At 40.8% G+C, this 27,945-nt stretch overlaps 1 protein-coding gene across 2 annotated transcripts; it reads left to right on the top strand.

The window, feature by feature from the left end:
* On the top strand, positions 1-26,783 carry SMPD4 (sphingomyelin phosphodiesterase 4). 2 transcript variants are annotated; one of them, XM_075012733.1, is made up of 20 exons: positions 1-42; positions 835-921; positions 1,428-1,514; positions 2,836-2,978; positions 3,135-3,210; positions 3,851-3,959; positions 4,479-4,531; positions 5,163-5,314; positions 6,080-6,212; positions 9,070-9,141; positions 13,026-13,115; positions 16,404-16,549; positions 17,444-17,534; positions 19,330-19,430; positions 20,484-20,647; positions 21,354-21,559; positions 22,180-22,413; positions 23,641-23,772; positions 23,943-24,071; positions 24,784-26,783. In XM_075012733.1, exons 2-20 carry the CDS (start codon positions 883-885, stop codon positions 25,108-25,110), a joined length of 2,484 nt encoding a protein of 827 aa, XP_074868834.1. In that variant the 5' UTR covers positions 1-42; positions 835-882; the 3' UTR covers positions 25,111-26,783. The 2 variants fall into 2 exon arrangements, with proteins under 2 accessions (XP_074868834.1, XP_074868835.1); XM_075012734.1 differs by lacking the exon at positions 13,026-13,115.
* Positions 26,784-27,945: the final 1,162 nt, after the last annotated feature.

Below are 27,945 nucleotides of genomic sequence, written 5' to 3'. Positions count from 1 at the left end.
GGCGGATTGAAAATGACCCGAGGCGCTAGAGCGCGGGCCGCGGTGAGGGGCTGCACATGTGGTAGGGGAGACAACCCCTCCTGCCGGATCCGATCCTCCGGAGAGCGGGCTGGTTACTGGGCCCCCCATATCCAGCCCTGGAGGGGGATCAACCTTCGGCGGGGGGAGGGAATCTGCAGACTAGGCCCCCAGTATCCATCTCCTCGGAGTGGTCTCAGCCATAGGGGGAGGCTGTGAGTTGGGCCCCCAAGATCCAGCTCCCTCGAAGGGTCAGCCCCATGACTCCCCATCCAATAAAGTCTTCCAGGATCCTGCTTCTCTTGGACCCTTCCGAGTCCTTCCCTGAGAGACAGCTGCTCCGCGTAGCGTGCTCGTGTTCCCCTTGCCGGTAGCCACCACCTCATGGGGAGCTGTAGCATTAACTGGTTGTAGACCGTCTCTCATAGTGTCGTCTTTCTCCTGCTGGAATGATACTTCCCTGACCATGCCATACAGTCAGTATCCTACAAGTTATATCCCCTAGAGATGGTTTTGTGCTGCTGCATCTGCTGCAGTGTATTTAAAGCGAGGCTCTTTTTGAATCTTCATTTGCCCTTCTTGCTGCCCCTGTTGTGTTTTCACTATGAATGTGCTACTGACAATGGGGGAAATATAATGTAGTCACCTCTGCCATGAGTCTGCCTTGGTTTAATTCAGCTCTCCTGTTACAGAGATGTAATAAATATATGTTTGCCTGTTTTCGTGTAGAAACGAACATATCAAAGTAAGTTGTTCCAGTATTATACCATGCAATTTGAATATTCATGTAGATGTTTTTGTCTCTCTTCTTTGAAGTGATTTCCGGAGACCAGACTTCCTTTTGAATATTGTAGAAAGACAGTTATGGCTGTCCCTCATTTACAACAGCCTAGCTTCCTATTGGTAAGTGCCAGTGCAGGTGGTTATTAGGATTTGGGAAGTCTTGTGGTGATACTGTTTTTGACTAATGAATTGCTGAAAAATCACTTAAAATTTATTTCTTTACACATTAATTCCAGGCAAATTATCTATAAACAAATTGCACACTATAAAATCCAAAAGGATTCTGTGGGAATGGCACAGAGAAAGTTCTAGGTCCTCTTCTCAAAGTGTGTGTTGGCCATTCTAAATGTTATGTAGTTTTATTTTCATAGAACTTCAGTGGTCACAAATTGGTTACTTGTTCTTTATTTAAAATTGTAGATCCAAGTATGTGAAAAAGCCTGCACCTGTGTTAAAAATATTCATGTTTAGAGTAAGTTTTGTGATGGAAACAATGACAGCCTATTGCTTACAAGAGCAATATCTGACACTGTGACCAGAGAATTTTCTGCCAAAATCTTTAACAATGTTGTCTTTTTTACTTTCTTTTGAAGAAGTGGTCTGATTTCCCTTTCTTTCCATAATAGGCCAGTCTGAAGGCAGATTGCATGAACAAGCCCTTCGCTCAGAGGTGCCATGATCTGGAGATAGTTATTGAAGACTTTCCTGCCAAGGTACAGAGCAGCAACCTTTTCATTCACGTAGGCTGAACTGTGCTTCAGTGAAGTTATAAGGCATTTATTTTTAAAATATTTCTCTTCATTCTTGCCTTTTTAAAAGTGCTTGAGAGGCTTCTTTGAAGTTTTAGGAGTCCAACAGTTTCCCAAATGTTACATAACTTTGCCAGTAGTTACAACATCACAATATTTTAATTTATCACATTTCAAATCATACTTTTCATCATCTTCTTAAATGCCAAATACGAGGACATTAGCATACTAAGATGTGCTGTATGATTGATACTTACTTGTGGAGCTAGAACCATAATAGTCTGTGAATAAAGAATGAGGTTTTCTACTGTCTTAGTTGCTCTAGATTGAAAACATGTATAGTAGCAATACAAACAAACAGATCCACATTTTTGAATCCTGGGTGCAGATCACTTTGCCACTTCTCAAAAAATATATATTAGAATTGGAAAGGTGCAGAAAAGGTCAGCAAAAATGTTTAGGGATATAGAACAGCTTCTATGTGAGGAGTACTTAATAAGAGTGGGATTTTTCAGCTTGGAAAAGAGACAACGAAGGGGGGATATGAAAGAAGCCTAAAAAGTCATGACCAGTATGTTGAAAGTAAATATGAAGGTGTTATCTAGAGGTCAAATGAAACTAATAGGCAGTAGGTTTGAAATAAACAAAATACATTTCTTCACATAACGCAGAGTCAACCCGTGGAACTGTTTGCCAGAGGATGTTGTGAAGGTAAAAGCTATAGTAAGGTTTGAAAAAGAAGTAGAGACCTTCAGGGAGCATAGGTTCATCTGTGGCTATTAGCCGGGATGGGCAATGTCAATACTTCTGGTGGACGATGGAAATGGGTGATATGGGATGCATCACTTGATGATTACCTGTTTTGTTTATTCCTTTTGATGCACCTGGGTTTTGGCCGTTGTTGAAGACAGGATACTGAGCTAGATGGACCTTTGGGCTGACACAGTAAGACCATCCTTCTGTATAGTTTGTAAAAGGCAAGCAAGCCAAGATTTAGAAAACAGGCACAGTCCAACTTCACGTCAAGCAGGGGAGGGTTATATGTTTGCATTTAAATTCCATTGAATGCTCTGCATGTAGAATTGTGTCCTAGAAATAGGAGCAAGTATGTATATAGCATATATTGACTCTAGTTGGTGGAAAATGTCATGAATTCAAATGTCTGAAATTTAGACTCTTTCAGACAAAAAATCTAAACTTAAACAACAATCTGTCTTTCTTTAAATTTTATTTAGCTGTTATCTGTTATGAATCCACTCTTTTTTTTCTGGTTATTTTCCTGTAGGAACTGCATGCTATCTTCCCGTGGCTAGTGGAGAATATTTTTGGTAGTCTGGATGGCATTATCATAGGTTGGAATCTTCGCTGTTTGCATGGAAGAGCAAACCCTACAGAGTATGCTATTGCCCTGGATTTCCTGGATCCTAGGTAAACATGCTAACTTCAGAAGAGTGGAAGATTCATAGCGAATTAATAAACCAGTATTTGGTCTGTTTCTTTATATGTAAGCATAGATTGACACAACTGTAAAAAAAAAAAAAAAAATTAAGATATTCACTATGTGTTTCCTCATCCTTGTTACAGTGGCCCGATGATGAAGCTGGTTTACAAACTCCAAGCTGAGGAGTACAGATATGAATTCCCAGTCTCCTATCTTCCAGTAAGTAACTGCTAAAGGTTGCATAAGAGAAAATTATTTTTGGTGTTTCAGTAACTGGAATGTTACTTACTCAGCTACTCTGGATTCAGCATAGGACCTGCCACTGTGGTATTTGAATTAGTATTTTTCTTGTGTAGCAGGCGCTGAAGACTGGATTTTTAGTTTGTTGATGTTTCAGAGGGCTGCTAGGGGCAGAAAATTCATTGTCATGATGGATTTTATAAGAAGTTGTGCGGTTAGCTTTTGTTAGTAGCAGCAAACTTATCAGCTGCTCTGATAAGAAATTTCACTTATTTATTATTTGGCTGTCAAAAAAGGCACTAGATTCTTTTTGTCTTAATTATCAGAACACATTAGGGTTTAAAACTTCTCTTCCAAGCTGTGGCAAAGAATCATTTTCTTCATCAACAGCTCATACCTTTCAGACACTTCATTCCTGTAAGTGAAGACTAACTGTCCTCCTGGTTATGGAACATGATTGTAGGAAAACAGGTGTCCATGAAAGCTTTGTGAAATAACTATTCTGTTGCTACCAGATAGCCACAGTCTATAACTAGGTGCCAGATGTATTTTTACAGTTTAATACAGGAGTGTATTCTGAGTAGCTTGTTAGCTATCTCATTACTTCCTGTCTTTTCAGGGTCCTGTGAAAGCTTCAATGCAAGAGCGAGTCCTACCAGAATGTTCACTCTACTACAACAAAGTCCAGTTCCCTCCATCTGGAGGCCTAGGTTCAAACTTGGCCCTCAGTATCCTTTTAATAATTGAAGGGTTTACATTTGTTAATTCCTTTTAACATTTTAAGTGACTAAAACTGAGAAATTCAATTCCATTTCTGCTGTTTGCTTTTTGTACTGCTACAGTGAAGTGTGTTAGTTCAGCACTGCTGTGTGCAAATTGCAAACATGGTAAGTGAATATTTAGACATAAATTTGTCTTTTGTTGAAGTCTTGAATCTTTGATAACAACTAGGGGAAAATCCTGGCCTCCTCGGTGTTGATGGCCAAGCTGCTATTGACCTCAGTGGGGTCAGGATTTCACCATTTATGTGTCATAAATATTTCTAGATTATTTGATAGGACAAAAAGCCTAAATTACCTAACAGTGCCTAATAAACACCTTGGAAAGAGCGTGAAAGATCAAACCTGAGCTTGTTGTTCAGCTGTAGAAAGTCATCTAATACTAGCACTGAGATACTGAAGTTTTAAAAGGCTAGTGAGTTCATATCATGTTTTCAGTACACTGTTTCCTTGACTCTGTTTCTCCAGATCCATTTGAATATTACATGTTTTACTTTGCAATAAGTCTTATCACACAGAGGGTGAATAAATTTTATTCTTTTTTACCTTTAAAGTGGCATCACTCTGGCAAGCACTTTCTTCACTGCACTTTGACAGCTTCCATCTCTTCTCTAAATGCATGAACTCAGTTAAATTAAATCTTGTAGCTGGTAACTTCTAAGAACCACTAGATAGGATGCATACATTGGGAGTGATTATACACATCTATATAATTATACGCATCCTTCCTCTTCTCAGTGCTGCAATCCATTGTTGGTGGCTGAGATTGAATAAGGTTTTGAAATTTCAGCTCTGTGTGCACTCTTCCTTTATACCTGCTGAGCATGCTGATCATCTTTTGTCTTTTGTTGTACAAACAATACACACGACAATCTTATATTGGGCACTAAGTTTCCTTTGTTTTTAACAGTATCTAACGGTGCTGTCAGATGTGAAGTGTGATTTAATACATTGAATTGTGGCAGAAAAGCTCATGAAACCACAGTCAGGTTGATTTCCTACATAATGCAGAAATTACTGGATGAAATTCTATAGCCTGCATCAGGCCCACAGTGAGATTAATCATGTCCTGAAATCCCTGTTCCCAGTGATACACTGTAACAGCATGTGTATTTACTTACTGTAGATATATGCTGTGTGTCTGTATTCCAGAACTCTCCCACCACCCATCATGTCAGCCCTTCAAACAGCGCTTACTTCAGTCTGGTGGACACATACCTGAAATGGTTCCTCCCCACAGAAGGAAGTGTTCTTCCTCCACCTTCTTCCAATCCTGGGGGAGCCATCCCTTCACCTGCTCCTAGGTAATAACTTGGTACATTTGCACTGTCAATGGTAGACTGAATGGGCACAGCTCACCAAAACTGGTTTGCTTTAGGACTGAGTTCTAGCCACAGACAATGTAAGAAAATGCCCATTTTTATATTGTATGTATATATCCACGTGTATAACAAACACAATTGTACCTACATAGCAGTCTTATAATGGAGGATATAATAATACAGAGGTCACTGAAGGCTGAGAAACTTTTATCCTGAAAGTTTGCTGGCCTAGTGTAGTAGAGCCAAAGAAGAGTTATAAATGTGGCTGTAGCTCTTGGATTTTTTTTCATTCAGCATTACTAATTAGGGCTCTTGCTGTATCCAGTGATTAGTGTGGGGGACACTGATCATCCACACAGGAATGGTTTGTCTACTTAATATGTATGCTTGCAGTCAGGCAGTAATTGAGTCTTGATCTTGTCTGTAGCCCAAGGAACCTCTCACATTCTAACAAGTTTGCAGTTTTAGCTTTTTGATGTTACCAGCTTCAGTCATCTCTGCTGCTATAATCTTCCATATTCTAGTTAAGAATTTGCCCATGTTTCCTTGCAAGCTACCAATTGTTTTGAGTTTCTTACTTCATCTAGTGTCCCAAAGCCTGGGTGGAATTTTTAAAATTCTAGTTAGGCAGCTTTACTTAGCACAGACTCTTATAATTTTTTAATGTCCTAGTGTTTACTCTCTCTGACTTCTGTGCCTATACAGAGGCCTGTTGGCTTCAGTATTTATATACATTTCTCCTTAAAGATCCCCAGCTGTGCCTTTCATGTCTTATGGCATGCATCACACTAGTCTGCTGAAAAGACACATTGCCCATCAACCTTCAGTGAATGCTGATCCTGCTTCTCAAGAGATCTGGAGATCAGAAACATTGCTTAAGGTGAGTCAGATTTATTTCCTTATATATTTAAAGTGAGAATGGCTTATTTGCTGTAAATCTTTTTCCCTAACAAGCTTGAGGTGCTTTTCCCATTCCTCTCTAGCATGGAGTCTGATAAAGGAACCGAGTAGTGCAGCTGTTGGCTTCTGTCACCATAACATACAAAAGTGCTGCTAAATTGTTAAGCAACAGTTCTCCTTCCTCTTTGGATATCAGGGACCTAAGTCTCTTCCAACGTATACAAGAGTCACTCCTGATTTAGAAAGAGAACTATCAGGAACTAAGAATTTATTTAGGAAAAAAAACCAAATCTGATTTCTTGCACTCATGCTGAACTGAAATACTGATAGCACAGTGCAAATGACCATTGGATTTTTATGTGGAAGAATGATCTTCTGGTTAAAACACAGGACTGGGAGTTTGTAGTTTATTCCTGGCTTTGCCACAGATGTTCTCTAGTCTCAGGAGTAGCCTTCACAAATAACACACAGTCCTGTGGATTTGTTAGTCTCTAAGGTGCCACAGGACTGCTTGTTATTGACAAACTTCCTGTGTGATTCTTGGCAAGACATTAAATCTTTGCACCTCAGTTTGGGGACAAATACCTGCCATAGAGGTAACAATGATTAATTTATTAACCTTTGGCATAATTTGCTTTTTCTCAGTGTCTTCTATCCAAAGTAGATATAAGTTTTGTTGGCTTTTCCATTAAACAGAAAGCAAGTAAAAATCAAGTTTTAAAAATAATTCCTAGAATTCAGAGGCCCAGGATTTCATCTCTCATCCAAAAATAGACAGCTGTCAATGTAGCTTTATTTCAAGGCATAAGTAGGCAAGATATGCCCAGTGGGAGCTGAGACCTTATGATGGGGCAGCATGCAAAGCTGGCCCCTACCCTCCAGGTGGTGCAGAGAGGCACATGGAGTAGCCAGTGGCTTTGAGCGGACTGGGGCTGTGAGAGACAGGGAGTCTGTCTGAGGATCCTGCTGGGCTGCTGGCCTGGATATGCCTAGGTTAGCATCTCCTGGACAGAGCCTGTCTCGGGCAACCCCACTCCCTCCTAAATCCTACGCCCTCTTCTGCACCCCAATCCCATCCTCCAGGTTTCCTTCCTACACCCAGGCTCCATCCCAGACCAGGCACCCTCTTCATAGAAAAGTGTGGCCCTTGACCACTTACCAAAACTTGGAGTGGCCCTCCCATCAAAAATTATTGCCAACCCCTGTTTTAAGGTATAGTGGCCTTTATAACATGTCTCTTCAAATAACACTGCTCTTTTGTTGAGTATGAGGACATCTGCATTAGGGAGCTAGAGTGGCGCTGCTCCAATCGATGCAGTGGCATCAATTTAGTGGGTCTGATGAAGACCTTGTAAATCGATGGGAGAACGCCGTCCTGTCATTTTCTGTACTTCACCTCCCCGAGAAGCATAAGGCACGTCAACAGAAGACTGTCTCCCATTGACACAGTACAGTAAGTCCATGTAACTATGTCAAGTTCACTTACATGATTTGTGCAATGGAAATAGCACAGTTTAGACTGATTTACTGCAGTTGTATAGACCAGGCCTAAGTGATGTGGTTTTTGTTCATTTTCCCCCCCATACTCCAATCACCAGGCAGGTAATGGGGGGCAGGAAAAATAAAACACTTAAAATGTTTCTTTCCATTGCCTCAGCCAAGTCTTTGTTCAGACTGTAAGTTCTTCCAGGCGGGGACAGTGTCTTGCTCTATTTGAGGGAATTGCCTAATATGTTTTGGGTGCTATCTCAATCTAGTAAAGGAACAGCATCAGAAGAGTCATCCACGTCCGTGCTTGCATCTCCCCCAAGTGCTGTGCTCACCACCCTCCCCTGAGTAACAAATAATTGAATATTTCACTTCAATGGATGTATTTTGGCCTTAAGAAATCTACCATTGTTAGGTTATGCTTCAAGGTTCTTAGACTGTGAAGGATTAACTTGATCATTGGACTTTTAGTCTTAAAGCAAGTTGGAGGGGAAGTGAAAACAAACAGAAGAGTCAAAAGGGATAGGCAATTCTGCTAAGGTGTTTGAATTCGGGGATGAATAAGTAATACCTGTGGGAAATGTGTGACGTGCTGGTTATGTAGTTCACTTGCAGCCTTTTACCATCTCCATTGAGAGAGAGAGACATGCACATTCTTATTAAAAATAAATGCCAATTAATAAATTAAACCTACTAAACCTGGATCACTGGGATTGCTAAAGGAGGAACTCTTCTTTTCGTGTTTCAGAACTGGTTTTACAGTTAATTAGACTTTATGATCCATATGGTAACTGTAGCTTGATCTGTTACTTTTCTTTTATTTATGAGTGGTTTTGACTTGTGTAATGGTTTCCTAAGAGCAAATAGAGAGGAAACAGTTCAGTGATGATACAAATAAAAGCAGAAATATAATGGGCCTTAAGAATATTAAGAACGCAAAATAGACATCTCGGTGGAGGGCAAAGTGCTCTTGTACCTGTGTATCAACATTGAAATACAGTAGGTAGGTCTGTGCGTGTTTGTGTTTTGGTGTCAACTGCAACATGCAAAATAGCTATGCAGATATATGTGATTGCAGATCATGTGAAATAATGCTTAGGTATAGCATTGTAGTGTGTTGGTCAGACTTACCTCATTAAATATAATAATGTAGTTAAGGTGAACTTGGAAGGAACCAAATCTGTAACAACTGTAACCTCCCTAAGCACTGTTTTACAAGTATAATGTAGTCTTTTGTTGAGTGCTGTACCACAGACTTCAATTTGGCCAGTCAAAGGTAGATTGTGACTGGCAGTTCCTGGATCCTTCCTTCTTTTCCTGTAGTTGAGAAAACATTTGTTGTTTTGCAGGTTTTTGTTGAAATGTGGCTTCATCACTACTCCCTGGAAATGTATCAGAAAATGCAGTCCCCTCATGTCAAGGTAATAGGCCGTGCTTCATTCTTGGATGTCCCTTGCTTGTTGGCTTCTTATCTTGCCACAAACCTTTGTCACTCCCCATCTTATGAAGGACTTTTAACTGGATGGTTACAAAGGAGCATTCTTTAAAGCATACATCAAAGCTTCTAAACTTTGGTGATGAAGAGATGTGAACAAATGCTTGTGTCATCCAAATTTGTCTGTGTTGCAGTAACTGACATATAAGCTGATTTTGTGGATTGATCATAACAATCAATGCTACTGGTAGTAATTGGAGCAGTAACTACTGGTGTAACCTCAGTATAAAATGCCTTGTTAAAATCCCACACAAATATGTCAAGATGGCCCTACAAGAGACCTACATTGGTTTCTGGAGCTGACAGTGTTACTGAGGAATTAATGAATAATTTGACAATCCAGTAGCATGTTTTTCAACAGCAAAGATTTAAGCCTAAATCCAATTGCAGTCGGCTTGCATAAACTGTCTTTCTATAGGTTTTAATTGGTAAGGCATATTGTATGTTTCCAGTCCCAGAAACTGACCTTGTTAAGTGTGTCCTGCTTTTCAGTGATGGCAGAGCACTTTCTGTGTGTATGTAACTTTGGGATCTTTTATAAGGTCTGACTCAAATAAGATATTACATCAATTACAAGCCATTTGTTCTAGCTGTTCAAGAATAAAACTGATGTGCTAATGGGGGAACCTTCTGAAAGAAGAGTTGGGAGTGCTGAGATTTGTGCGAATTTGGAAAAAGTCAGGGGACTAAATTTAGGATTCCCAGTTAAGAGTGGTGGGGAGAAGGGGGGAGGAATGCAAAAGTTACTAAAGGCTTGCTTGTTCTTATGTGAAGGAGTAAGATGAGACTTGCTTGATTGGGAAATTCAGGTCCTTCACTTCATCAGGTTATAAAACAAATATTTTGCTAGGCAAGAATGGTGAAGATCTAAATGTGGTGAGTTTGTCTGTCTTTTTTTATTTAATGATTTGATGTCAAATGGCAAACTCTTGCTAAAGATGGTAGGTCTCCACTCAGGAACTCCAGCAGCATGGCTATGCGCTGATGATGGAAAGGCGTTGTTCTCCGTCTGCATAGTCTTTGTGCATGCAGCTTTATGTTGAGGTTAAAAAAATGCATCACTTTAAACTTCTCTCCTTTCTTCACCCTCTGTAGCTGAACCTCTGTCTGCTAATGTTATGGCAGCATCCAGGCAGATGACGATGATGATTCCTTAGTGCTCATAAGACAGTGTGATTAATGCTGTGGAAATATATGGGTAGAGCCTGGAGGGATTTTGCCACATAGGCTCCCAACCAGATGAACAGATCAGGGTAGGACTGAGATTGTGGCTTCCTGGTGCCTTTCTACTTCTGTCCCTGATTATTTTCCACAAATCACTAGTCATGGGCATGTAGAAAAATTGAAATCTTCCTGCATTTTGGTGGGTTGCAGGATAGAAAATAAGAGCAAGGAAGTGGCATCCTCATCCAAAAAGGTACCTCCCTCCAGATGGCTGATGTCTAAGGCTTTAGGAGGTGTGGAGACAACAATTTCCCAAGCAGACCAAGAGAATTGTCAGGAGTAGTTGAAGAAAACCAGTGAAGCTTATCAGTTGTTCAAATTGAGGGATAAACTAGAACTTGCAAGAGGAACATTTCTCTGCTATTCAGAGGAGTTCTTTTAAATTGGGCTTTATGGGCATGTCTGAACTAGAGAGGCTTGTAGACAAAGCTGGGGTTTTGTTGACAAAACTTGTGCAGCGTCTACGCACAAAATGCGTTTTGTCAACAGAAACTATGGACAAAAAGCCAGTGTAGATGCTCTGGGGCCCTTTTGTCAACAGAGCAGATCAAAAGATTGATCCGCTTTTATGTATAGACAGGATTGTTGGAACATCTTTTCCAACAGTAACTTGTGTAGATAGATGCTTCTAGTGTAGACATAGCCTATGACTGCCAATCCAGAAAATACCAGAACTTTTAAAAGGTAAACCATGTGTTTTCCACTGCTCCCACTTATTTTTCTGCACATCAAGAGCAGAGGTATGGTTAGTGCAATAGAAGGTCTCAGTACCTGGGCCCATTTTAAACATTCACTCTTTTAAGTCTTTAGCTAGAAACATTGTGGGATGGTGTTCCACAGAACTTCATGCCTCTTCCCTCCCTGTAGCAAGACCTGGTCTGTCTTGGAGTAGGATCTCAGCTGTGTTGTTTCCCATTGCCCCTCTGAATTGTCTGAAAAAACAGGCTGGTCTTAAGAATGATTCATGTCATTAAGGATCTCTCATACTTCCCAATGTGGAGTGAGCCTGAGGGTCACATTGTTATGCTGGGTTTGATTACTCCCCCATTAATTCAACTTGATTCAGTTTCATATTTCCCCCTTTGTACTGTACTCTCTTTTTCCTCTATATTGCAATGCTCATTGGGGGGTGGGGAGCAGGTGTGCAGTATATTTTCCTTTTACCTTCTGCTTTTTTCATTATTTGATTTCTTTTAAGGGGCCGTTATCTAATGGAGTTATGTGTAAAGCCTACTCCATTGCCAGGAATTGCAGACCGTAGTAACAAGTGCATGTGTGGCACCTTTCAGGTATCTAGCTCTTACTGCAGCAATGAGAGGGGAGTTAATTACTATTGCAGAAGATGGGCTCTGCTACCACTCTGTGGCATTGCTACCACTCTATTAGCAGGAAATCTGCAAAAACTAAATTGAGCTAAAGAAAGGAACAGATAAACTTAGAGGAGGTGTGAGATGGAGAGTTAGTTTAGAAGCCTGATATTATTGATTTGGGTCTCTGTTTGCATTTTGTTTTTTATTTTATTTATTTATTCCATACATGTCTATGTGGGTACGGTATCCTCTTCACCTCTATATTGATTAGTTTTAGAAAATGTTTCCATGCAAAGGAGGAGCATGGTTGAGGCTGGAGAAAATCTTGGCAATAGGCCTAGAATGTCAATGTCCCTGTTTTCATGTCCGCATGCCGTCTCTACTACAAGCTTGTGTTTTTGTTTAGTTGAGTGTATTTTTCCTCATCGTCCTGTAGTGAAGGCCATTCTATCTTTGAGAACTGTTAACTTTCCACAGACTTGCAATTACCATAATTAATATTTGGCCTTTCAATAGAAGAACAAAGCCTGGAGCGTGAAACGCCTATCTGGTGATTACTAATACAGCAATTAATTAAAGAGGCTCACAGTGGTACAGTCAACTCTCTCTTTTTCCCTTCATGTCACTGGGACAAGAAAGTCCTCTGATTCTCACTGGCACACAAATAAGAATCCCAACCCATGGCCTCCCAGTGTACTGCAGGCTAAGGGTTAGTTTTACAGTGGCCTCTATAATACTGTACCAGTTTGGGACTAAACACTTCAGGAAAAATGAGTGGGTTGACCCAATATCAAAGCATTCCACATAGTTTAGCTGTTTTCAAGTGGAGAAGGTGGACTTTATTTTTCCCCACAAGCCAAAGATTTCCTCAGCAAGTTTGGTGGAATCTTTGTCTCTCTGTGTCCTGCTTGTTAGGTCACGGACACAAGCCTGCTACTTTTGTGGTAGTGGCAAAGACAGAGTCAACTTGTTCATAGCTTCCCCCGCATCTGCTAATGTTAATTGTGAACCCAACAGCAATGAGCTGTCAGTTGTTATCCCAATTTGAGAGAGGGTCAAGGTACCTGTGGAATCAGGCAAGTGAGCCCCAAAAGGAGAAGAGGATACCGTGGCTGCAGCTGTTGTGATATGTTGTCATTGATGGTATTTGTGACTTCCATTTTTTCACCCCACCCCTCCGTCTTCGGATCATTCTCACTGTTTCTTGTTTTTTATTTTTTTCTCTCTTGCTCTTTTCTCTCCCTCTTTCCCTCTTTTTGTTTCTGTTGTCTCTCAGCTGGAGGTTCTCCACTACCGACTCAGTATCTCCAGTACACACCACAGTAGTCCTGCCCAATCCGGCTACCAGGCCCTCCACGCATACCAAGTATTACCATCTTTTCATTTTGTTTCTTTTAAAAAATCTTGTTTCATCCTATAATCTGCAAGCTGTATTAATTGACATGAGCAGAAAAGGCGACTGTATGGCCAGTGTTTGGTTTGCAAGAGGATTCAGAGATTAATTCCACTGAAACAAAATTGGGTAAAGCTAGATGTGGCAGATACACAGAGATGCGGGTGAGCACCATGGAAGAGGATGTTACAAGAGTAGCACATATTAGAAGGAGCAAGTGAAATCCCCAGGGTAAGAGATGCATCTCTCAGTGGATTGTAAAGGGAAAAATTTGGTGTTGTGCTAACATCTCTTTTGCCCAACAACTTACTTTGCTAATGGCAGAATTCTGTCAGTCACATACTGCTCCTCTAAATGAATCTTGCAGGGAAGTGGAGATCAGAAATTGCACAGCTGTACCCCTAAAGAGAAAGGTAGGTGACAATGTAAACACACTTCCAGAGAAGCACAGGTGGACTGATGTTAAATTAATATTGGTACCCGAGATTGATTGCCTAACTTCACAAAGGAGTGTGTGGGTTGCAGATTATCAGGAACTTGCCTGCAAAGCCATTTCTGTTGGAATAGATGCCTTTGTTTGTCCTTCCTATTCCAGCCCCTTTATTCACTGGTTCATGATTTGATGGGCCACATATTCAATAAAACCAAGTTAATTCTCTTTGCCTTAGCCACTTAGTCCTCTGCTTTTGCATAGCTGGTATAAACACTTTTGCTATTAATCAACAAACCGCTTAAGAAGGAAAATAAGATTCTATTACCAGATTATTGCTTTTGTAGCTTTAAATTATCATGCCAGTCCATAGTGTTGTTCTTAAACTTATGTGAAATATGTTTTCTCTACCTCCCTGGGTGAAGGGAGGAATGATTGGGCATATGTTCCTGTAAACTGGGGTTGGAGATCAAGAGTTTTTTGAAAGCATGGGGAGAATACAAGCTGCCTTTTAAGTTTAAGGAACAATGCTCATGGTGATCCAGGTTACGAGAAAATTAGGCGTTTAAACTGGATCTTAAGTGATAGAGGATTTGTTATTTGAAAATGAAACATGTAATTAAACCTTGCCGCACAAACAACAGGTAACGGCTCATGTAAAAAAGTGAGAGTGCTTTCTCAAGGTTAGTCGTTGGCCAAGATTTTCAAAAGTAACCCGTGATTTTTGGGTGTCCAGATTTATGTTTCTGAAAGGGGCCTGAATTTTTATAAAGTGGGTGCTCAGCAGTTTGTGAAAATTAGACCCCTGTGAAGGATCTCAAGCTGGCACTCTAAAGCCACTAGCTTTTGAAATACCTTGGCCTAAGTTCCTTGTGTCAGAAGCACTCTGCCCAAGAGTTTTGTTAGGTATTTTCTCCTTCAGACTGTATAGAGACTGACAGACTCACAGCCACCTCTAAACTGTTGTGACTGCTGTTGTAGCCTCATCTCCAGTGGGGGTGGATAGTGACATGAATACAAATGAAATCGTCATCATTAATCCTTTTCTTTCTTATGCAGTATCTATACTAGTGAGATCGTTTGGACTGGCCGGGGCTCTTTCAAAAGACCCCATGGAGCGTCTACACACAAAATGTGTCCTTTTGAAAGGAATTCAAAAGAATGTGGCACTTCTTATGGAGGTCCTCTTCCTCACCCAGATGAGGAAGAGTGCCTTTTTCTGAAAGAGTCTTCTGGAAACAAGCATGTGTAGACATTCTGGGGGCCCTTCTCTTCAAAGAGCCGTCCTCGTGGTGCTGGATTTTTTGCTCCCTGGCCTGTTCTTTCGAAAGAGTGGGGGCTGTGTGGACGCTCTCTTTCAAAAGAGCAGATCACTCTTTAGATCTGCATTTTTGTGTGTAGATGCACTCTTTCAAAAGAAGTTTTTTTGGAAGAGACCTTCCAGAAGAAGTTCTTTTGAAGGATTGCTGTGGTGTAGACGCAACCTTAGAGAAGGCATCAATCCAGCTGCACCACTGCAGTAAGAGGCCTTTCATCACTTCAGATTTGAGCCTTTTCCCAGTGGCAGTGTTGCAGTGTGAAAATATTAAGGAAATGTTCAGAACTTTCTAAGCACAGGAATGTTGTTAGCTGCTTCCTCACAGCCACTGCAAGTAGGAAGGGCTTTAAAGTGTTGTCACAGCTCCAAGAATTGTTCTGAATTGCTCATAAACACAATTAAGTGAATGAGATTTCCAAAAAAAGAAAACCCCAAACAATTTCCCAAATGGTTAAACTATGCAGCTCCAAAGTGTCACCTGAACACAGCTTCATTGTAGCATCCAGGAAAGTTCTTTCACAGCTGCAGATAACGCAGCCCAGTGCAACCCTCCATCATCACGCTTGTTTTTGTTACTGAGGCACTTTCGTTTGGCTATCCTGGATCTCCCTCGAACATCAGAGCTGTGAGATTTAGGGAGACAAAAGTGCTCTTCAAATCAGCCCTCAATGGCAGATGGAGTTTAGTTTACTGTTTTGAAGACAAGTTACAGCACCAGTGCATTTGGTATGCGCCCCTGAGCTCTGAAGTAGTGAGGAAGGCTGCACTGAGACCTGACTCCCTTTTTCTCTCCCTATAGCCTCTCCCCATTCCTGTGTATGTTCAAACCTCTGGTAACAATACCAGACTGTCCCAGTCTTGCTCCCCTTTGTTCCTTGCGTGGGTTAAAAAAAAAAAACTTCCCAACTCCCACACTTCCAGTAAGAAGACTGAATGAAATACCCCCACTCAAACGCTGCCACAAACCCGCACTGATGTTAAATGCAACAGAAGGAAATACTATTCTGAGCATAACTCTTTTTTTTTAGAATTTTTATGTTTTAGGAGGAAGGAGAACACCCATATAAGAAGGAAAGTTTAGTAGAGAGTGAGCTGAGAGCATAACAGGTGTTCTCTTATGTTATCCACATCAGATACTAAATAACAATAAAAGAATTGATTTATGTTTTTTCCTGTGAGGGTCTATGTTAAAGTAAAACTTGCTTAGTGATGTTCTGTTACTGCTCTCTAGGGGTTACCATAACTTGAAGCAAATTGTGATAAACCATAAACTTATTTCCCACAATGAATAAAAGTATTTTAGTATTTGTTAGTGACCTGTTGAAGGCAGAGCTGTGAGGCAACTTGTTCTCTTGGAGAAATAATTTGTTTAAATCAGGTTGTGCAGTACTAAACATTTAGAGACAATCCTGTTCTGTTTAAACGTCTGATATGAATATATCTTTGTGCTAAGTTCCTTCATGGAAAGTTAATAAATAAAACTCAATATTTTTGCCTGTTGCTTTGAATCCAGGAGTCATTTAAACCCACAGAGGAGCACGTGTTAGTGATAAGACTGCTTGTGAAGCATCTACACGCTTTTGCCAACAGCCTGAAACCAGAACCCCTCTCGCCTTCAGCCCATTCTCATACAACCAGCCCATTGGAGGAATTTAAGAGGTAGCTATACTGTCACTCTGCTTTTTGAGCATACAGAACACTAATCAATAAATACCTTGGCAATTTGGCTTTTGTTGAGTGCTTGAAAGCAAGTTTTTGAGATGCTAAGTCAGAAATTGCTTTATTAGGAGGACTAGAGCCTACTTTTACACTCTTCTTGCACTTTGGGCTGGAGTCCAGATCAGGAGAAGGAAGTAGTTAGCTTCCAATCAAGAATGTGTCCTCCATGGAAACTGTTTCTGCTTTTTTAGAGGAGGAGGAGGGGATTAAACTGCTTTAGAGGTGCTAACATCTGTTCTGAGAACAGAGCATAGTTGAAACCAGTTTAGAAGAGCAGTCGGACTGGTGCAAAAATAATTTCTGTATGTTTATTTGCAAAGGACATGTGCAGATCAGTGTCTGTTGAAGAGAAAGTTGTGTTGCTGAAACTATGCCAGAGAGAAATTCCACCTAAATACACCTTAGAGATACTTGAGTTGGATTTGGCTCTGGAATAGCAGGTTGTGTGCATCAGGATTAGAGCTCTTCTGACTTACTTATATATCGTCTTTTTCTTAAACTGAGGAAAAAACGTCAAAACTCATTGCTTCTGTATTAAATGTCAGGTGTATTACTTTATTAGCTATTATTGGAGGAGGGATATCTCAGTGGTTAGATCATTGGCCTTGTAAACCCAGTTCAGTCCTTAAGGGGCCCTTTCAAGGAGTTCAGTCCTTGAGGGGCCCTTTCAAGGGTCTGAGGCAGATTAGATTAAACAAAAAAAATCTGTCAGGGATGGTGATAAGTCCTGCCTTGAGAGGAAAGGACTGGACTCAACGACCTCTGGAGGTCCCTTCGAGTTCTATGATTTATTTTTTTGTCTATTCACATCTTTGTGTCTGAATCTCATTGCAGAGTTGTGATTCCTCGGTTTGTCCAGCAAAAGCTCTATGTCTTCCTGCAGCATTGCTTTAGTCACTGGCCTCTGGATGCCTCTTTCAGAGCTGTATGTATCCGCCTATATCTTCTGGCTCAGTACAAAATCAGAGTTAGTGTTTAATAAAATGTTGGCCTGGATGCAGTGATAAAACTACTGTCAAATTGTTCCTTGTTTATGATATATTTTTCAGGAGGAGGGAAATAAACATATGTTAAAACTAGAGTTAGAAACAAAGTGTATCAAAGATGAGTGAAGAGGGATTCTTACGTACAGGCGAAAATGTGTGGTGATGATTCATTTCTCTTTCCTTTATGGAAATGATCACTGGTTTAAAACATGTTATTCTTGTTACAGAGAACCTGTATGAATATATTTGTCCTATTGAATAATATGTTCTAATCATGTTGTAACTACTAGACTTGGAGAAGAACTGTCGCTTTAATCTCTTAAGTTAAGATGTCTTAAAGATACATTCTTCTTCTTTGGGGGAAGTGACATGGTTGATCAGGTATGTTGCCATGTTTGCGGTATGGTGGATAGGACAGAACAGCCCACTGGAAAGCCTCTTGGGGTAAAATCTTAGTTCAGCTGAAATCAGTGTTTCAATTAGCTTCAGTGGAGCCAAGAGTTATCCCATGTTGCCCACTAGTTTTTTGTGTGAGTGACCACTGCTGTACTGGAGAGGAAGGACTGAAAAATCAGTAACACGAAACACTATTCAGCCCATAGGGAGGGCAGAAGGAAGTGGGGTGGGTGGGGAAGGATCTTTTCAGAGGATTTTTTTTTCTCCTCCCTTTCTTGCTCCCCTTCCTTCTGCCTTACCTAGCTGGTTTATCAGTTTGTTTTTCTTTCATTTTTGTTTCCTAGCTTTTTCTTTAAATTCTGTCCCTCTCAGTTATCAGTTAACAGGAGTCTCCAGATCTGAAGAACAGGGTCTGTCCCACGAAAGCCTATCACTAAAAAATAATTTTGTTAGTCGTTAAGGTACTACAGGACTGCTTTTTTTGTTTTGCAATGATACAGACTAAACCGGCTACCTCTCTCAGACTTCTCAGGCAGTGTGAGCAGAGTGCTCACAGCAGCCAGGCAGCCTGATCCCCTTGCCCCTCCTTCACCCCACACCCTCCAACATGCCAGGGGCTGCTGGCAACAGCATGTTTAAACAATCCGTTTAAAGCACCTGTCGACCACCTGCAGCCGGCCTTTTAAACAAATGGCCCCTGCTGCTTAAAGAGCTGTTTCTTTAAAATTCAGGTCCCTGCTTTGCAACATACAGGACAGAATCACAGGGCTGGAAGGGACCTCAGGAGGTCATCTAGTCTGGCCCCCTGCTTCAAGCAGGCTTAACCCGCAATTAGCCTGTTTTTTTTTTTTAAAAGAAAAGTCAGGATGCTCTCCAGGGAGCTAAAAAAAGGGACATTGTTGGCTAAAGCGGGATGGATGGTCTCCCTCTTTCTCACCCATCTTGTCTCTCTGGTATATTGGGCCCAGCGCTGCATACACCAATACTAGTGCATCATTGTGATTGGTGAATGCATCTTTGTTCCTGTGACAGCCGCTTGTGCACTCTTTCATCTGATCATTATTGTAAAGAGTGAACTGCTTGTTCAATGCAACCAGGTATTTTCTAAAATATTTTGTTAATGGACTCTTATTGAGCATTTAATACTCATCAGTTCTGCTGAAAGGGTACATGATTACCAAAGACTTGTTTTTCGGGGAGAAGACTTTTGCAAGAAATTTTCATTCCTGAAGCCTTTTGGTGACATTAAGAAAGCGGGTGTTATTGTCCAAACTTAACAAAACAGCCAAGGAAAAGTATTTTCCTTCGGTTGAATTGATATTTCTGTTTTTGCTTCAGGTGCTGGAGATGTGGTTAAGTTACTTGCAGCCCTGGAGATATGCTCCTGAGAAGCCACTTCAGAGTACAGAGCCTCAGCCTCGTAGTGTATCGGAGAAATGGTAAACAGAGAGATATTCTTAAGCAGAATCTTCAGGTCACTCTAATTCTGACTTCAATATTTAGTAACTATCAGAAAGTTGCATGTGAAATTCTTGAAGGCAGAGTTGTAAATGTTGTTCTGTGTAAGTATGTAGTTTGTGGATTCTGAACTGTGGGTTTATGACCGTGCACCCTCCTGCTTTATTGCTAAGTGGGGTCACCCAGTGGAAAAGGCTGAGAACTGCTTTCCTAGTTTACCCCATTTGGTTCCTCCTGACATGTTACTCTAAGTAGCATGCTTTGTACAGCACGTGCCAGACGAGCCTTCCTGCTGAGGGAGAACAAAGATGGCATATCTGTCACCCTGACATGAATAGAAGTGTTTCTTTGGCCTATGGTTGTATTGACAAGCATAAGCCCTGTTCATTGTTTCCTCTGGGTAGACTCATTGGTGTCTTTCTCTTTCCATCTCTCATATATTCAACAAAGTCCCTCTTGGTGGCTCCAACATGGATAGCTTTGCATTCCTAACCATCTTGTCTTATAGACCTATCCTCCATGAATTTATCTAGCTTTTTTAAACCCTGCTGTAGTTTTGGCCTTTACAGCATTCCCTGGCAATAACTTCCACAAGTTGACTGTGCATTGACTTTACCAACTGTTCTGAGGTACTGCCTTCTTCTCTAAGACCTATGGTGGCAAAATCCATTAGCAGGGAGGGTGGGCATCATGAAGCAGCAGCACCAGTTTCTCTGGTTCATGGATACTTTTACAGGAGGCAGTGAAGTCAGCGCTTTAGATAGAAACCACGCCTCAGGCTTCAGCTTGCCTCTGAAGTCCTTCCATTGCACATCTATGCAAGTAGATATCTGCCAGCACAAAGTCAGAGATTGTTACTGGTAACTAAAGCTTTTCAGTAAGGAGGGACATTCTCTGGTCTTTATTGTAAATGGAAAGGATGAGATCATTCCAGGTGATAGTCTAAAATGTGTTCTGTGGGATTATATATTTGGCAGAAGACTGAATATACTTACTTTAATAGCTGTATTTGTAAACCCACTTTACTTTAACAGGGCTCCCTTCATTCAAGAGAACCTACTGATGTACACCAAACTATTTGTAGGCTTTCTGAACAGAGCTCTCCGCACAGATTTGGTCAGCCCTAAAAATGCCCTGATGGTGTTCCGAGTAGCCAAGGTCTTTGCTCAGCCCAACCTCGCTGAAATGATCCAGAAAGGTAAATGAATACCATGTTGCCTCCATGCAGTTTTGTATCCTGGTCTGTTCCATGGTGACTCTTTTGCCCCAGAAAGAAATGTGAATTGGAGGATTCGGTTTCTGCCTCATGGGACAATGAAGTTCAGTGATCTGATGTCTTTGCTCCTATTTACAGTGTTGGTTTCATACATATATATAAGTTTTTTTTTCTTTTTTTTCTTAATTTTTATTCATCAACCTCTCTGACTCCTATTCGTTTGTGGTATTTGGTTATTAATTAACTCAGAATTAAAACTTTGTAATGCCCTTCAGGAATTTGTGTTTATTCAGAATTCAACAAGATGGCTAGTCAGCAAGAACTTGCACTCCATGTTCTAGATATCAGTTCTAAGAATATTGAAAGCTGCATATTGAGAGTATTGGGGGTTGGGAAGAGGGAGGAAAGGTTTGGTTGGGGGGCAGGAGAATTTGGGCAGCAAAAAGTTTAGGAGATAGAATGTTCTCAGCTGGGCAGGTGTGGAGACCATAATACTCTTTCCAACAAGTAATCATGGCCTACAATGTAGTATGTTTCTATAGACTTTTAGATCCACCACTGTAGTAATGATGATAACCTATCAACCTTGTTACAAAGAGGGTTGAAAATTGCATTGCTAGAGTCCCAAATGAGAAGGAAGATGTAACCTAGTCTTCTCCACCCCACAACATCTTATGCCAATTTCTAGGGGAACAGTTATTCCTAGAGCCAGAGCTTGTTATCCCTCACCGTCAACACCGAATTTTCATGAGCCCTACTCTTGGTGGGAGCTTTTTGTCGTCATGGCCTCCAGCAATCACAGATGCCTCATTTAAGGTGAAGAGTCATGTTTACTGTCTGGAAGGACAAGACTCTCAGTACAAGCAGATGTTTGGTCCAGAAGTCAGGAATTTGGTAAGCAATGATCTTGCTTACTTGCTCTGTGTAAGTTCTTTAATGTTATTGTGAGGGAATGAATCTATATTGAATATTTGCTTTGTCATGTAAGATGGGCAAGAAAATTTTGCTGTTTAAACACAGAGGGTAAATCAGAGTTGGTGGTGGCTGTAGAATCAGTTTGGAAAGTCCATAACAAGTATTAAAATATAAATGTACAGGCGGCTTTCCAGCCTTACAGGGTTGGGTGGGCTGGACGAGGCTTTCTGCTCTGGAGAAATCTGCTATGGGCATCTACTTGTTTCATCTCTCAGCAATGACTGTATATTTTTGATTCATAGTGTTAATAATCAATACCCAGCAGCGAGTCCATTAAAAATGGCGTAGCAGAGGGAGAGGATTTCTCTCTGAGCAGCAGGCTAAAGAACTGAAGGAAGATGCATCTCAAAGGCAGCTGAGGGTCATTCATATTCCCCTGTGTGCCCCAGCTGCCATAACTTCTTTTACTCTCTTGGAAATAGGGCATATGACTGCTACCAACACAAGTCCATGTCAGCTAAGGGGGTGCTAGTTCTGTTCTTACTGCTGACTTGTGTCCTTTATTCTATTTAGTGGTCATCCTATATTTTATTTTTCAGGTATTAAGGCTGGCCCAGTTAATAGGCCAGGCCCAGCAAACAGCCAAAACCATATCAGACCACTCTGCGGAGACCTTGGCAAGTCAGTCCTTCCTGTCCTGGTTTAGGTTTGGCCCTTCTGACATGAACGGTTCCTATACAGGCAATGACCTAGATGAAATTGGGCAAGACAGCATCAAAAAAACAGATGAATATTTGGAGAAAGCCCAGGAGTACTTATGCCAGATCTTTCGGGTATGTAATTCCTTCCACGTGCTTTCACTGGGAGGTAGTATGAATGGGACTCAGGATTCTTGCAATATACTTCCAGCTTTCTCACTTACTTGCAGTGTGATAATTGGCAAGTCACTTAGGCCAACCTTGTCAAAAGTGGCCACTCATGTTGGGTGCCTTGATTTTTTTTTTTTAAACTTTTTGTGCTCATCTCAAGACACTACGTTTTTTTTTTTTAAGTTTACCCCCGGGGTGCTGAGTGCCTGTAAACTGCTAGACTATTGCTAGAGTTGCAGGTGTTTCACGCTGTCAAGCCCAAAAGCCACCTGAAATTAGGTACCTGCAATAAGTGGCCACTTTGAAAAATCCCATATTTTTCTTGCTTATCAAGGGGCATTTTATGGCTTAGTGTTTTAAAGCACTTCAAGACCTTCTAATGTAAGGTGCTATGGAAATGCAAAAGGAAGTGTGTGCCAACTGATAAAGCCAATAGAGGATACTAGATGGTGGCTGCCTCTTTTATTGAGCTGAAAGGAAGCAAAGAGATTTTGTATAAGTTCTCTTGCACATGGCTGGGAGAAAATAGAACTAAACGGCAACCAGGGGGAGGCTAGGATGTACTGAGCCAAAAATTCTCCTGTCTTCCAGAGCTTGTCACTTGATGAAAACAATTAAGTAGTAGTCCCTTTATTTTCTAATTTCTATTATAGGCTGGTAAATGGGCTGTTTTCAGTACTTCTTGCGTAGTCAGTCACTGACTGTGGGTACATTTCCACGGCAAAGTTATTTCAAAATATAAACCATTACTTTGAAATAACTTTGCTAGCATCTACACAACGCAACCACTGTTTCAATATAGTAGTTAGCTTATTTTGAAATAGGTAAACCTCATTGCACAAGGAATAGCGCCTGTATCAAAACGGGCTGTGTAGACAGGGAATAGAGCCTATTTCGAAGTAAGTCATAGTATGTCCAATGTGTCTGTTTCAAAATAGTCTCTATCGTCTGTAGAGGCTGTATTTTGAAATAGTTAAGTGCTATTTTGAAATGCATTTTGTGTGCAGCAGTGTTATTTCAAAATGAGCTGTCCCAGAATAATTCTTCCAGCATAGCTTATTTCAGAATAATGTTGCTGTGTAGACATATCCTATGTGGTTATCAGAGACTGCACAGGAGCTGGTGAATGGGGAAATAGAACAGAAAAAGGTGGTAAAACTGAATAACTATGTAATTGTTCTTTTTGACTAGTTGAATGAAGCCCAGCTGAGTCAACTGATGCTGAACTGTGGAGCAGCTCAGGCTGAGAATGGAAAGAAGCAAATTCCGGACTGCATTGAGAGTGAGGATGGACTAATTCTTACGCCTCTTGGCAGGTATCAGGTAAGAGGGAAAGCTTCCAACCCAGTACTTACTGAGCTGCTGTTAAAGAAAGCAGAGCATGTGCCTCTACATCAAAAGAAATAGCTTGTCAGGGATGGGAGGAAAGATACCAGTTTAAATGCATTTCAAATTTGAGCTATAAAGTATGTGATTTCCTTTCTTGTTCGTAGATCATAAATGGTTTACGCAGGTTTGAGGTTGAGTACCAAGGAGATACTGAGCTTCAGCCCATTAGAAGTTATGAAAATGCCCCTTTAGTGCGACTGTTGTTCCAGTTATCCTCAGCAATTAATCAAAGAGTAAGTGCAGTGAGATGTCGTCTTTCTCTTTTCAGTTACATATTCCTATTCTCTATATCCTACACACTTGCCATATATGCTTATGTGATTTCTGCCTGAGTTTGCAGATATTCTTTCTTTCGTTCTAGGCTGTTCTTTTAGCTTGGAATCACTTTTTTCCTATTGCTCGAGAGTTGTAAATGTCACAGTGTTCTCTCAAAATCAGAAAGGGTCAGTACACTGGCATATATGGTTCATAGTCGATGCGATAGAAGGTATATCCTTCATGGGATTATATTTGCACACACTAGTTGCCAAAAGTCCCTATTTGTCAAAATAAACAGGAAAAGGATTAATCCCTTTTATTTCTTCCTCCTCCTGCCTGTTATTCCTTCAAGATCTGCCTTACAACTGGACAGTTAGTTCTCTCTCCACTTTATCCTGACATAAGATTTAAGACATAACTGTTCCATTTTTCCTTCTCTTGGTTTAGTGCATTGTACCACTGATACTAAATGAGCAGAACTACTACAATACAAATGTAAATGTGTGTTGGAATAATCTTAAATTTTGAGAGACTTTTATGATTTCTGAGTTAGAATTGCTGTAATCCTCTTTCCTGAACCCTTAATACAAATAAAAACAATTTTTCAGTGTGAACTTAATATCCACATTTTAATTTTTGTTTACATGTTACTTGTCCTGTTACTGACTTATATTTGTCTTACCTTAGTTTGCTGATCAAATGGAGAGTCTCTGCTCCAGGGAAGACTTTACTGGCATGTTGTGTCGCTATCATCTTACCAACCCATCCCTTGCAGAGAAGGTCAGGCATAGCCCTGCACTGAAACAAAGATCAGGATGTTCTCGGCGACCAAGGATCAGTCTGAGATTTTTGGCTAGCTACAGGACTCTTCTTTCCTGGTTCATGATGTACTTCATTGCATCTTGGTTCTGCATTGGACCGCTTGCCTGCACATTCATTATTCTCCTTGGGTATCTTCTTTATGTAATAGCAGTGACTTTCTTCACTGAAAGGTGGAGACTTCATCGACATTAATTTTGTTTTCTTTTCAGTGTACACTGTAAAACAAACATTTTTAAGGATGAAAGCACAGAAATTAGTGATTAAAAGGCTTTGGCAAAGGATCACTTCAAAATTTTAAATGTTATACCAAGGGGTTATACCAATGTTATATGAAAGTTGAGTGCAAGGGATGGGTTTATGGTTGTAGGAAGCCACTGTAATTTAATTCTGTTTTGATAAACTGTCTTTTCTACAGAATTTCCTAAGTGTAAAGGATGAGAGACATTGCTTGTGCTTTTGGGAACAAGCTCCAATTGTTGTAGAGCTGAAAGGAAGCCCAAAGCAGCTATGGGAAAGACATGTTGCTCTAGATTTGTCAATATAACCATACTGCAGACTTTTTACTCTTCCACTTCATGTGGGAGTTGGCTGTTTGAGCTGCTTCCTGCAGGTTTTATATCATATTGCTTGGAAGGGGATTTTCAGTGTGAAAATTATGATAATAGCTGCAAATCATTTGTTCCGATCACAGTGAATCCCAAAAAATCAGTAGGACAAAAATGACCTGTGATTAGCAAAAATATATTTTTTGCTTAAGTTATACAACAGAAAACTGGGGGAAATAGGTAATAATGGTTTGGCTCAGAAGCAGGCAAGGGAAGTTACGTCTTTTTGCCAGTTATACACAGTTGCTTTGATTTGCAAAAAGTTGCATTATAAATATTTCAAAATAGCAGGAAAGGAGGACAATCTGGCAGCTGGAATCCGATAGCCTAAGACGGGCTAACTCTGCATTCCCTTTTCTGAACCAATACTTGTTTTCACAGAACTGGTGTATTCAGAACGAGTAACTCTGGATATTGATTCTTCTAGCATTTAACTGGACCATGAGTTGTGTGTGAATGGGAAGAATTCATCTAAACGAAAATTCTGGTTCTGTGAATCTCCTGGTACCACTGATCCAGCTTTCCCACTCTGACTGTAGTTAGCTCCTAGTGAGAATAAATCAGTCACTGCACACCTGTGGTATAAAACAATCATAGAAACTGTACCTTTCATGGTACTGACACTCATTGTAGGAGTGAAATTCTGTCTTTTTACATTTCCTCTGGAACTTGAGTTCTGACTAGATTTTTGTCTGCTAGCCAAGGTTCCTTCTCTGCCCTAACTACTACTACTACAAATAGTGCAACCTTCCCAGCAAATAGCTACTTCAGAGGAGTCATCATCTAAATTGAGCTGCTTTGTTTAAACAGAAAAATAAACTGAGCTGCTTTGTTTGAACATTCCTTTGTGTAAGAAATCAGGTAGTTTAACCTGCTTTCCCCTCTGCCCCTGCCCCTACCCCCAAATACTCTGCTGTCAGAGGCATTTGTGGAGTAAAGGACTCAATATACCCAGCAGTAATGAGAGGTGAGTACAACATAATTTAGATCAAGTGGAATAAGTGAGATCATTTTTTTTCTTACCTGTATGTATGCATTTAATAGATACATGTTTGGAAAACAGCTAACATTTGGCTCTGAATTAGGTGCTTTCTAATACATTAGAATGCGAAAATCTTTGGGAGTACCCAAACTCTTTTTCTGTGTTTCCTGATAACTGCATCTACAATTTCTGTTTACCAAATGCAGAGAACCCCCCACTCATGTACAAATTTCTCTTGTGTAAATTAAAGTGCTTACTTGATTTACTTTTAAAGCAAAGTCTCCTGGTGTGTTTTGTGTTAAGCATTCCCCCCTTCCCATGTGCGTGAGTGAAATAGTATTAGGTAGTATGCATTTATTTTTAGTAAGATTTTGTCCGTTTCCTTCTACTACTGCAAGTTGTTCTGGTGGATGGCTTAAAGGAAGAGCGTTCAGGTCTTTGATTTGTAGTCCTGGGTTCAAAAGTTTCATTTTGGTAAACTCCTTTGAGCAGAGATTTGTTACTCTTGTTTGTAAAGCATCTTGCCTACCTGCGGGACTGCACAAATAACTCATCCAATTACATTGTCACATGATTGCTGGCTGCTGCACTGGGTGATTGGACTACCTACCTTAGTACTGGTGTTTCAAAATATGATTTGAACGAGAGAAGCTGGTGCAGGTAGCTTTGTGTAAGCACTGTGCTATTATTGCTGAGAATGAGATCTACTAACACATAGTTAAAAGTGGTACAAAAGAGGCAAAGTTAAAGGGTAAAAGCAGAATAAGAAAAGTAGATTTTCTTGTACCATGATCTGACCTGGAAAAGTCTTTAGGATGTCTGGTCTTTTTCCCTTATCAAGGGAGTATTGCTCCTATATTCTCATATAGTGCCATTCTTAGCTGAGGAGGACTGCACAGCTAGCAGAGATGCTATGGGCAAACAATAGCAAAGACTGGTTTCTAATCATGAAGATCTGGAACTGCCTTTCAACTGGAGTACGTAGGGCTGGGCAGAAACTAGCTTGTCTTGAGACTAAGCTTAATGAGTTTATGAAGTAGACAGGTATGATGATATTATGGTATAATGGTATAGATCCGGGTGGGGAGACTCTGTGACTTCAAGGGATGAAATCAAGAATTGAGGACTCCAGTAACTAAGCAAAAGGTTGTGGCCGGCAGTGTGGAAGAAGCCAGGCCCAACAATCTTGTTGGTTCCTCTGGCCTTAGAGTCTACACCTATGGGATGTTATGGTGCATTAGTTCCCATGCTGTGCTACTCAGGACCTTCCCCTGCCCCTGTAGGGGCAGGGCAGCATGGGATGGTTCCTGTTTAGTGTCCCCCCTTCCCCTCCCCTTCAAGCACCCAGCCCCTGATTCCAGTTGAGAGTCTCAGTGGGTGGAGACCTCTGGGAGCAGGACCTTAGCTCAGCGAGGCCACCAGGGGCCAGGCAAAGCTCCT

Source organism: Carettochelys insculpta, chromosome 18 (genome assembly GCF_033958435.1).
Source record: "Carettochelys insculpta isolate YL-2023 chromosome 18, ASM3395843v1, whole genome shotgun sequence".
NCBI classification, from domain to species: domain Eukaryota; kingdom Metazoa; phylum Chordata; order Testudines; family Carettochelyidae; genus Carettochelys; species Carettochelys insculpta.
The sequence above is the reverse complement of the archived record's forward strand: the minus strand, read 5'-3'. Positions and strand labels throughout refer to the sequence as shown.